At 29.5% G+C, this 13,026-nt stretch overlaps 1 protein-coding gene across 1 annotated transcript in view; it reads right to left on the reverse strand.

The window, feature by feature from the left end:
* Positions 1-10,622, reverse strand: part of LOC112513668 (CRAL-TRIO domain-containing protein C23B6.04c-like) — a 12,889-nt gene extending 2,267 nt beyond the window's left edge. The window contains exons 1-4 of the mRNA XM_025120007.1: positions 10,300-10,622; positions 1,306-1,387; positions 985-1,161; positions 797-895 (exon numbers count right to left, since the gene is read on the reverse strand). Of these exons, the coding sequence (XP_024975775.1) occupies positions 797-895; positions 985-1,161; positions 1,306-1,377 (348 nt within the window). The 5' untranslated portion in view covers positions 1,378-1,387; positions 10,300-10,622. The remainder of the gene's footprint in view (positions 1-796; positions 896-984; positions 1,162-1,305; positions 1,388-10,299) is intronic.
* Positions 10,623-13,026: the final 2,404 nt, after the last annotated feature.

Below are 13,026 nucleotides of genomic sequence, written 5' to 3' on the forward strand. Positions count from 1 at the left end.
TTCACAAGATTAACAATTTCATGAAAAAAATTCATAAGATTAACGATGGATGAGAGTAGTTTTTACGGTTTTTATAAATTGAAGTGGTTTTCACTTGATCGCTCCTATATATATATATACACACACACACGAACTCCCTTTTCTCTAAAAATGTTGTTTTTATAATGAGATTCAAAGAGGTTCTATATATCCTCACAATTAGTCTTTTAAGCACTCTTTAGCCTTGGATAGAATTCAATATTTATAATAATATTAATGTGAGAATATGTGCAAACCCTCCAAAAGAACTCAACATATATCGACGAGAAACTGTCCAAATCTAGTAGATCTGGGATTCAAACGAACACCCCTCCAACCGCATCAATGCTAGAAGGTCAAAGATGTCTCGGCGTGTCAACAAGGTGTTAGAAGGACAAAGATGTCCTAGAGTGTCGAGAGTCCGACAATGGCCTTTTGGTTATCGCCTTCATCTTTTAGGGACATGATAAGTGGCGTCTAAGAGCATATGTAACATATTCTCAAAAATAGAAAAAATGAAAATTTTGGAGTGTTAATATATTTTTCTTGTTCCAACGTATCCTCCAAAACTTTCTCAAAAATGGAGAAAGTAAGAGAAAAATCTGCAAATGTGGAGAATTTGTTTAATTTGGATATAATTTTCTTTTGAGATTTTGACTTCTCCTTCTCTATTTTGAAAAAATTATGAAGAAAATGTTGGAAATGCTCTAAGAAAGCGTCCCTTTTTCATCACTAACAAAATTTATATTTGAATCGCGCATGAGATACAACTACAAACCTGCTTCCCAGGTCTCATAATGAGGACGGGCCTTCCACATCGATCAACAAAATTTGCTCTCGAGACTTTACCAGTTTCGCCTTCATTTGCTACTTCATGCTGTCAATGCTAGAATAATGTTAAAACACATATATATTTTTATACGATCAAATCGACATGCACACAGAAATATGAGTTTTATTACTAACCCAACGAATTTCCTCAGGCTTGTAGTTCGATCTCCATTCAAGCGTCTCCTCCAACATCTTCTTGGCTTTCTCAAGATTCCAGTTTCGAGCTACCAAGTACCTCCTTAGGCATGCATCGGTACAGAACTTTAAGGCGTGCCCAGAGAGCGGTCCCATAGCAGCTCTAAGGTCTTTGATCTGCTTGTATTAACAGCAATTTCAAGTCAATTAGGACACTTTGAGATACAAACTGCTAAATTAGTGGTTGTTTGGTAAATGCCGGATGATTTCTGTAAGATGATTAAACGGTCAGAATGATTAAGAATCTTGTAAGGTATGTACCATCTTCTCATGATCCAAGGGCTCGCTTTCGTGTTGGTCCTGACCACGCCATCTTCGCCACATGTTTGTCATTCTTGCCGATCTAGGATCACAAATTTGACATCAAAACCTTTGTTATATAATACATAAGAGATAAAAAGTACTCCATTTGTAGGTTGCATTGCGCATTGCTACAACAGACATGGGTTTTTCAAGGTTAAAATTATCCCAAAATTGTGTAAAAGACCTTACTCTATATTAGTGAATGCAAGCATAATAGGACTAGGAATATTGCTTTTTAAGTGCGGGTAGATTAAATGCATTTTTATTTATTAATTTCTTTCCGAGACTTAGGGGTTGTTTACTTGCAGCTTAATTAGGCTTATTGGTCTATCTGGTTTATTCGCACAGCTCATTTGGATGTTTACTTACGGCTTATTCGCACAGAACATGACTTAATTGCACAGATATAAATTGTGTGTTGTCCCCTTCAGCCACAAAAATGACACACCTACCCCTTATTTAAAGCACCGCCTCCTTCCCATATGAGACTCTCATCTTCGGCCTCTTTATGATTTTTTGTTTTGATGTTCAAATAATTAATATTGGGGGGTAAATCGGTCATTTATGTTATTCAGATTTCAGACTATTGGTTCAGATAAAAAAAGTAAACAACATCAACCATTTATCCAGATAGACAAATTTATTCATACGTGACTTGATAAAAAAATTGGTAGCCCCTTACTTCGTTTTGAAAGGCCAACAATTTTATTAGAGACAAAGAACAAGAGAGACATTTCTACAAGGCGTAAAAAAAAGGAAACAACGCCTAAACACAAGCCAACGAGCCGAAAAAAAAAGATAGCAAAATAACCAAACGAAAGACTAAGGTGGAGTTTGTTTTATTAAGAGGTGCTGAAGTCTGAAGTTTGATTTCACTTCTGATTTATAAGAGGTGGTCTTGAAGTCTGAAATCTGAATCAGTAAAATTACGAATGTTTGTTTTTACTTATAAAGTCTGAAATCTGAATTGGTCAAACTAGTGCAAAAATATAAAAGATAAATAATTTTTTACAAAAGTGTAAAAGATAAATAGTTTTTACTAACAAATCTTTTCCGGCCCTAAATGAACCACTTGATAGAGGGCGGATTAATATCAAGAGGTAGTAAGGGACACGTTTATCACTTAAAATTTCAAAGGACATTTAGAACTTTTAAGCTCTTATTTCAGAAATAAAACAAACGCTCTTAATACCCAAACGTCTGAACGAATCAGACTTTAGAGGTATCAAGATGTAATTTTGGAAAAACAAACAAGCTCTAAGCCACAATGAGAGACCAGTTAGCTAACTTTCAGAGCAACCGAGAGAACTACAATATCACTCTATCTGGAACATATTAAAGTTTTTAGCACGATTTGTTGACCAACGATAGGAAAGAAATTGGATATTGAAAACTAAATCAATATTGTCTTAAGAAGTTAGCGGATCAAAAAACACAACGCTACCAATATGAAGACAGTTGATAGTAACTCTTGATATCAAACTAGTTTCACAATCATAATTATGAATGTGGCGCCAAATGGTTCAATTCTTCTTGAAAGCTAATCATAGGAAAAAGGAAACGTCACATTTTAGTCATAAATGTGAATGATATGGGACTATCATAGGACATGGAGAGAGAAAATGCGATGTAACCAGCATTAGTTTGTTTTATTATTTTTGTGGTGGTTGGTATATGACTTCTTATATCGGATATATTTTAATAATCATAAATCATACCTATAATGTTAACATTATCTTTTTGTATATTAAAAACGATTCATAATAGAAGTTTTTGTCAATGCAACGGAGGTTGTTGTTCAATTAATTTTTTTTAATAAGAATTGAGTCTTTGAACAAGAACTTGAGTTCTAGTGTTAATTATCTTTTATGATTTTATTTTCTTTTAACAAATTTCTTACCCATATTTGTAAAAATATAAATTGAAATTGAAAAAAAATATATAAATTAATAATTACAAAAAAAAATTATATTTATTAATTTTCTTTCATTTTTCTTGTAATTTTTATATAAGTTTTTGTATTTTGTTTCAATAATTTTAATTTTTTTAGAGAAATAAATTTATTTATTTAATTATTCACATACAAAGGATACGCATGCCTTGTTTTATTATTATGTTTAGATTATTTTTTAAATAATTTTAAATATATAAATTACAAGTGATCAATTATGAAGTAGATAGTTGGATGTAAATATTTCAAGATTTCATTTATGAATTCCAAAAAATTTATATATTGAAAGAAATTCAAAGATTTGTTCAAATAAAGTTCATCATTAACTATATGCCGACTTGGTTGAACATAGTTGGTCGAATCGAGATTATGAGCGGTCTATATTATTATATGCTAGAAGGGAACTCGCGCAATGCAGCGAGATACATCTCGATTTTAATGTTTTATTTTATTTTTTGTCTCTGTCGATGTTACAATATGATTTTATGTGTTTTTAAAAGTTCTCATTTTTATGTAATTTCTTTAATTTATTTTTTAATTATAATTTAATTTAAGTATAATAATAAAATAATTTATTTTTAGTTTAATAATATAACATTTTATAAAGATAATAATTAAGTATTATGTTAGAACTCAATGATTATCCTAATTATATTTTAGATTTTTTATATTCAAAATGAGATGTTTATCTTGTATTTAATTATGTTTATCTCCAGTTACTTACACGAATTCAGATATGGAGCTTTGATAAGTTGTACTTACGCACAATCTACTTGTAATTTTGAGTTTTAAGTAACATGCATTAATAAACAGTACTTTATGCATAAAAAGTGTTTTTAAGAGTTTTTATCAAATGATTTATAATATAGTATAGATTATTTAGTGTTACTTTTCATTAAGATGAATATTTATGAAATCTTGTACTTTTTTTAACTGTAGTATAAGATCGTGTTTATGTTTATCAAATATGTTAACAAAATATGTAACCAAATTAATATAAATATTAATATTAAAAAAATTAAAATTAATAATCTATATTTTGTTGAATTTTATTGAAATTCTTATTGAGGTGGCCGTGACAAGAATAAAATAGAAAGTGAGGTTTACCATTTATGTTGCAAACTACTATTTTTTGACTTTTTGACTTATATTTTACAAAACCAGCACTTTCGTAGGAAATCATCAAAAAATAGGCAGATTTTTAGAAAATAATACAAAAGAGCCCTGCAAATGCAATGCATCACACAGATGGGCCTAATGACCAAAAGTGGCCCATGACAAGTGCAACTAGGAGTCTAGGACCGGTATGCTGCCTGGTCCAAGCCCAAAAGTCTGACCAATCCTACGAGGGCCGGCTATTGCAAGGGTCGGTCTAATCTCGGGTTAATGGATCTAGTATAACGAGAGAAAAAAAAAGTGCAAAGACATTTATGGAAGTATTACATATAAGTATGTGTATGCTCATACTATATTCCAATATAAAATCAAATAAGACTAGTTAAGGATCAAATAACCGGATCAAGCCCAAATTTCAAGACTATGACCAGTATGCCATTGTTGGATCGAGCTTGGCGTGACCACGTCCAAGGATCGGTCTTTAACTAGTCCTTGTGCATATCTAGGGCAATTCTTAGCAAAAAGGTGGACTTATTGCATAAAAAACCATGAATTCACATATTATAATATAAACTATACAACCCAAACAAAATCTGAGCAAAAGTAGCAATAAGTGGGAAGAGAATATATGAAGAGTAAGATACTTAGAAGTAAATTTGCAGTCAAGACATTGTTAAATTTCGATTGCTCTTTGCTAATAATTTTTAGAAACATATAAACTTATTACATTTGGTATTTCAAAGTTTAACTTTTTGTTGGAATATTATGATTTAGATTTTTAGATGATCTTTGGAATATATAAGATATTAAAAGTAGACGAATATTCTAACAATGTAATATTTATTATATACATTTATGACCAGATAAAAAGCATGGTTGATTTATTCATGCTGTGTGATAATATTAAAATAACTACAACAAAAAAGACGAAAAAATAAAGTGTTGATGGAAATAAATATAATACAACAGTCAAAGAAAGAGGTTCTTTGCAATAAATAACATAAAAGATAGAAGACAATTAGATATATATGAGTTTGTGTATATTTATTTTGAAACTGGACTTGGAGCTGGTCCCATCCAAATACAAGTGGTTTCGTGGGGATGTCTGAATATTAAAACGGCCATGCAATTAAAATAAAATAGAAGTTCTTCTGTTTTATACCTGTTATATATTTAAATTAAATAATTATTAAAATATAATTTATATCCTATCAAACAGATTGCTTATATCTTGAAAATATGACATATACATATATATATATATATATATATATTAGAAGAGTACTAGTATAATGTAATGAAATATATCTCGATTTTAATGTTTTGTTTTATTCCTTCTATGTAGATGTTATAATACAGTTTTTATGTGGTTTTGAGAAAGAGATAATGCTTTTATTTCTGAATAAAATATAAATTTGAAGATATCATAAAATTTCGAAAATGAACATATCAAGATTACTATCAAATTAACTATTTAAAAGTTATTGTTATTTGTGTTATCTATACTATATTATAAACAATTTGACAAAAACTCTTAAAAACTATTTTTATGCATTAAGTATTATTTATTGATGCATATTACTTAAAATTCAAGATTACAAGTAAGTTGTGCGTAAGTACAATTGATTAAAGCTTCATGTTTAAATTCGTGTAACTAACTAGAGATAAACATAATCAAATAAAGGATAAACATCTTATTTTAAATATAAAAAATATAAAATATAATTCGGATAATTATTGAATTCTAACAAAATACTTAATTATTATCCTTATAAGAAGTTATATTATTAAATAAAAAAATGAATTAAAGAAATTACACAAAAAAACAGAGAAATTTTAAATTGACAAAAAAACTAAACATTAAAATCAAGATATATCTCGTTGCATTGCACGAGTAACCTTTTAGTTTATTTAATTCAATTTTTTTATTATAATTTAATTTAGATATAATAACGAAGTAATTTATTTTTGATTTAATAATATAACTTTTTATAAGGATAATAATTAAGTCTTTTTGTTATAATTCAATGATTATCCTAATTACATTTTAGATTTTTTATATTTAAAAATGAAATGTTTATCTTATATTTAACTATGTTTATCTGCAGTTAGTTATACGCATTCAAACATGAAGTTTTAATAATAAGTTGTATATATGCACAGTTTATTTGTAATTTTGAATTTTAAGTAATATGCATCAATAAACAGTACTTCATGCATAAAAAAATGTTTTTTAAGAGTTTTGTCAAATATTTTATAATAGAGAATAGTTCGGCACTTGCTTGACGAGAACCCGAATGATTAGGATTTGGATTTGTTATATAGAAGGGTGCTCGTATAATATAGCGAGATATATCTCAATTTTAGTGTTTCGTTTTATTATTTATCTTTGTCGATATATTACGGTTTTTAGTGGCTTTGAGAAAGTGAATGTCTTTATTTTTTAATAAAATATAAATTTAAAGATATCATAAAAATTTGGCAAAAAAATATATATCAATATTAGTATCAATTTTACTATTTAAAGTTGTCGTTTTTTGTATAATTTTTTTATTTAATATTTTATTTGTAATTTAATTTAGATTAATTCACGAAGTAATTTATTTATCGTTTAATATAATTTTTTATAAAGATAACAATTAATTATTTTGTTATTAACCAATAATTATCCTAATAAAATTTTGAGTTTTTTTTATATTTCAAAATAAGATGTCTAGTCGTATTTGATTATGTTTAGCTATAGTTAGTTACACAAATTCAAAAATGAAGTTTTAATAAGTTGTATTTATACAAAATTTACTTGTAATCTTGAATTTTATGTAATATGTATCAATAAACAATATTTTATGCATAAAAATGATTTTTAAGAGTTTTTGTTAAAAAAATTATAATATAGTATAGATATATTAGTAGGGTACTCGCACAAATACAGCAAAATACATCTCAATTTTAATGTTTCGATTTTTTTGTCTCAATCAATGTTATAATACAGTTTTATGTGGTTTTAAGAAAATGATAATGTTTTTATTTTTGAACAAAAATATAAATATGAAGATATATCATAAAAAAATTAAAAAAATTTATTAATACTAATATCAAACTAACTATTTAAAATTTCTCATTTTTTGTGTATTTTTTTAATTCATTTTTTTTGGTTTTTGGTTTAATAATGTAATTTTTATAAAGATGATAATTAAGTATTTGTTAAAACTCAATAATTATCCTAATTATATTTTAAAATTTTTATATTTAAAATGATATGTTTATCCTCTATTTGATTATGTTTATCTACAGTTAGCTACACGAATTCAAGCATGAAGCTTTAACTAGTTGTACTTGACACAATTTACTTGTAATCTTAAATTTTAAGTAATATGCATAAATAAACAATACTTCATACATAAAAAATGGTTTTTAATTTATTTTTTTCAAATGCTTATAGAAATATATATGTATATAGAGAGATAGAGCATTTAGTTCATGATTTGAGTAATTTTATTTTATTTTGTTATTAAAATACTAAATATATAATGTGTGGTAATGTGGTTGGAAAGAAAATAATGGTATTAAATACATATTTTTACATGTGTATTTGTGTGTGTCCCTTTATGTCAGGATTGGAGGTGGCTAACTCATGATGTTGTTATGTGAGACAACAATAACATGGCAAATTTACGATTAGCATTTATTACACAAATTTGATTTATAATAAATATAATAGAGAAATATGGAGGTCAAAAACGAGAATATAAACCAAACAAAAGAACATGAAACGATTAAATCATATGTGGTTTTTGCACCAACAATCAACGGAAAGGTGTGTGGGCGATATTACCCACTAGTGTAGGTAATGACGAAAGTCACATGAATCACACCAATTTCACACGTAATTTATCTCTAACATAAAGTATCTTTACTGAACAAGGTTTTTTCTATTGCTTATAAACCAAACCATAGAAAATGTAAAATTAAAAGACATAAGCATGTGCATAGGTTAACGATTAAAGTGTTGTTAGTTATAATCGATCTTTAATATGGTATGTTTGGTATATGAATAATAGGATGATAGGGAATGGAACGGGACAAGACTGGCAAGAATGATATAGACAGTAAAAGAATTGTGAAATGTTTTATGATTTTAGTTTAACATGGATAGTTACAAGTTCAATACATTACATATTTTGTTCCATCTTCCTAATTTTTATTCCACCTACTTTGATGTGACAAAAAACTACATTTTTTGTCCAACTCAATCATGTCATGTCCTGATCTAATCGTCCCACCAAACATATAATAACAAGTTTTTGTTTTATTAATGTTTCTTCTTATTTTTTTCATAAATGAGCAAATACCTTAACATTTTGCTCTCTAATTACTTCACTATTAATAGGTAAACCGCTCGTAAAGGCAATTAAAAAATAACAAACCGCCTTGCTTATTAACTACATATATTTTCTTTTAGGCAGCCTAACAGTATACTTTAATTTTTCACGTTTTGAAACTTAGGTGCCGTTTAAATTCTTATAAATGTAAGTACTTACCGGGTCATTTACTTTATCAGATGAAAATGACAAAGATATAAAATCTTGTTCAGTTAAAACGATGATAAGGGTACAGAGTCTAGTCTAGTCTAGTCTAGTCTAGTCTAGTAAGTAAGTTTGATAACTCTTAACCGGCAAGCATTTACCTTCTAATTGTAACGTACCATTTTTTTTTTTTTTGATAAACTACAATTTTATCTAATAAAATAAGTTAGAATATTGATTTTTAGAGATAAAAGGGATCCCTTTGGGTCATCAAATATGTTTAATAAGAAAGATAAGAGAGATAACTAGACATTTATGAATTTCTAGGGGTAGGTTTCATCAACCAGCCTTGCATTTGTAACTACTTTTGAAAAAACCAATTTTCAAAATAAAAAATCTCATGTTTGGAAAACATGAATTTAAGCATGCATGTCTTTTATATGAGAGCAAACTAAGGCTTAAAAAATTGATTTCCAATATAGAAATAAAAAGTAAATTTAGTTTTATTTTTGATGTAATTTATACCTTTTTTAACTAATACTTCAATAGATTTAACGAAGGGTCTTGTTTGACTCAGATAGAGGAATCAAAATGAAAATGAAAATGACTAGGATTGAAAAAGGGAATAACCAAAATTGAAATTTTGGACTTATAAGGGAATGAGCCCGTTATATTATAGGAAATCAAACAATTTTTTTTTATTTTCAATTTTATTAATTACTATTTAATACCTGTCACCAAACATGCCCTAAGTATTTAATATTTTCAAATTATATCAATTACATAATTTTCATTACATTGAATCCATCACAAATTTGTTATGTTGTGAGAATCTTTAAGTATATATTGATAGATTGTTCGATTGAAACATACGATAAAAAGAATATGATATCTTCGCCTGGTTTTCCTATTAAAAAAATTACACAGACTACTTATGTCAGAGTTTCGAACTTAATTTATCAATATCAATCTGTTTATGCATATCGTTATAAACACAAAATTGATCCAATCATCGAGTTTTACTTAAACTTATTAGAAATCTCTATTGATTCGAAGATTGAATTCACCACTAAATCATACCATACATATTGTCACTAAATGCCGAAACAGATCAGATCGAGCATAACAGCATAATAAAGCCGTAGAACTACTCAGAATCTAGACAAGAAACTCGAAACTGCAAACTAATCCGCCATTATCGGATTAACAAGAAAAAGAAAAACAGATCTAAAAGTACACATTTTAGTCAACAAGAGCAAAACAACTAAAAATCCTCAAGCATGAGTTGAAAGCAACCAGAACACAAAATCACATACATCAAACAGATAACACAATTGGCACAACTCTGTTTAAAAATACCTGAGTTAGGAAGATTATAAGAAGGAGAAGCAGTAGCTCGTTCTTCAATCGCCGATCGATCTTAAATCCGAATCGTAGTTGTTAAATCGTCAAAAAAAAAAGTAAAAAGGAAAGTGCAGAGAGAGAAACAAAAAAGGTGATCGGCGACAGGCACAGTTGACCTGCGTAACGGTGTACTTTTCCGGGAGAGAGAGAGAGAGGCGGACGGAACAAGGGTTTTGTTTATTCTACTATGTGTATTTCGAATCAGCGATGATATATTGCGAGAATGGCAAGGAAAAGGTAAGAAACGTGTGGAGCGTTTGGTAGTGATGGCTCAGGGTTTCCACGCCCAGAGAATCTAGAGCCTGCGAAAATGGGAAAATCATAAAATCATGGAATTGGTGTAACTTACACTTTTGATCCATGTAGTTGTCATCTACTGTTAAATTTGGCTGTTGTTTTAAAATTAATTACACTTTTGGTCCATGTAGTTGTCTCTCTAATTAACTTTTGTTAAAAAATCTGTTAACTCGGATATTTTGGTCCTTTTATCATTTCTTAAACATTAAATAAATATATTATTATTAATTTTTACTTTATATATCTATATATATATATATATATATACCCACACACTAGGGATGGTGATTTGCCCCGACCCGATGGGGAACCCGGTTCACTCGACCCGAACGGGGACGGGGATTCCCCGCTAAAACGGGTCCCGGGACTGGGGATCCCCGGTAGACACAAATCGGGGACGGGGCCGGGGATCCCCGATAGAATCAAAATAAATGATACCATTTACGGGGTTTAACCGGGGTTTTACCGATTTTTGACCGGGGATTACTAGAGATTTGATCGGGGACGGAATAATAATCTTCATACCCGCCGGGGACCGGGGCCGGGGGATGTTAGTACAAACCGGGGCCGGGGCCAGGGATTACAAAACCCGCCCCATCCCAGCCCCGTTGCCATGCCTACCACACACTGCCAATTTTCCTTCACGGTGTGACACCCCACCCCCTTCATCGAAGACCGTGAATAAACAACAATGGTTGGATTCTAAATAGGTGCCTGAAGTCCAAACGAACCTGAGTATAAAAAAAAGTAAGAAGACTAAAAATGGAAAGGACTTTGTGCACTAAGTTATCGACCTTGTGGTGTCATAGAAGTCACATATCAACCACCACTTGCTTATACTTCCATCCTCGATATGGGTCTAGTTCGAAGATTTGTTCTTTATTTATTCAACAAATCGATTCAAAGATCTAGATTCCTCTCCAGAAGTAGATCCATATCAGATATATAGTTTGTTTGTTCAATGGATGGATTCTACCACTCTAATAAATTTGGATCTTCTTCTTCATCCAACATGTTGGTTTGTTTTCGAGATAGTTTGTTTTACTTTTGATTTTAGGGTTTTATTTTAGTTTTTGATTTTAGGATTTGTACACAGTTTTTATAATAAATAGGTATAATTTATGTTTTGCTAAGCGTTACTTTTAATTTTCATCAAGATTCATTGAAGAAGATGAAGAATGAGATTGCTGGTACTACAAACAAGAATAAGGGATTGTTTACCAAATGTTTACTCGGGTAAGTGAACATCAAGCCACATTACCTTACCGGATGAACATGGTAAGAACCAAGAATCTTACCCGGTAAGAGGGACACAAGGACCAAGAGTTTTACCCGGTAAGTGAAGGTGATGACTCTTACCACGGTAAGCGCTTACCGGGTAAATGGTTGCATATGATACCGTTTTGGTGGACTAAAATCTTACCTGGTAAGTAAATGATAGTGTTAAATTTAACCGATAAGTGCTTTTTTTTTTTTTTTGTAAGGGTGTCCGGGCCAAAGCCCGACTAATCCCCGGCAAATTTGGAGGCTAAACATGGCCCCACTTAAATGTCGCCAACATTCCACTCCCAGGGCTCGAACTCGGGTTCATGACTATGCCATGCCCAAGCCTTTACCACTAGGCTGGAAGGTCTTTGACAACCGGTAAGTGCTTACCGGGTAAGTATTTGATCAACGACCCCTAAAATGGTAAAGATAGGAGAGAATATTCTTATTATATTATTGTTACGTATAATAAATATTATAATAATATGTTTGTTTAATTCTTAATAAAGAAAATCAAATAAATGATAAAAAGTACCAATATACCCTTAAGTTAACGGGGATTTTTAACGAAAATTAGTTGGAGGGTCCAGATAATAAAATGGCAATCAAATTGATTAAAGTGTAATTACTGTAAACTACAAGCAAGACTTGATAATAAATACCAAACACAAGGACAAAAACGTAATTAGATTTGATAGACGGGCCCCACCCAAGCATCGCGGCAAATGCAAGCGTTACAAAAGTCGTGTTTACATAATATTCATTTCAGTTCACGTTTCACTAAAAAACGGAGTCGACTTGGAAAAAAAATGATTTTTTGATCAGAAAGTCAACTAAAAATATGTAAATAATATTTTATATGAACCAAAATTATTAAAAAATATATAAAAGTTATAAAATCAAATAGCATCCATCAATATAAATTTTGTTATATTTATGTGGTTGCATAAATGACACAAATTATTTATCATTATTAAAATGAAGAATTATATTGGTTTGGTAATTATCTTAAACTAGTGTTCGACATCTGTTGTATTGGTGATAAATTTATTAAAAAAATATTGAAGCTAAATGTGTCGATGATCACATATTATATATTAAACTAATAAATATAAATAT

Source organism: Cynara cardunculus (assembly GCF_001531365.2).
Source record: "Cynara cardunculus var. scolymus isolate 2C chromosome LG 5, CcrdV1, whole genome shotgun sequence".
Lineage (NCBI taxonomy): Eukaryota > Viridiplantae > Streptophyta > Magnoliopsida > Asterales > Asteraceae > Cynara > Cynara cardunculus.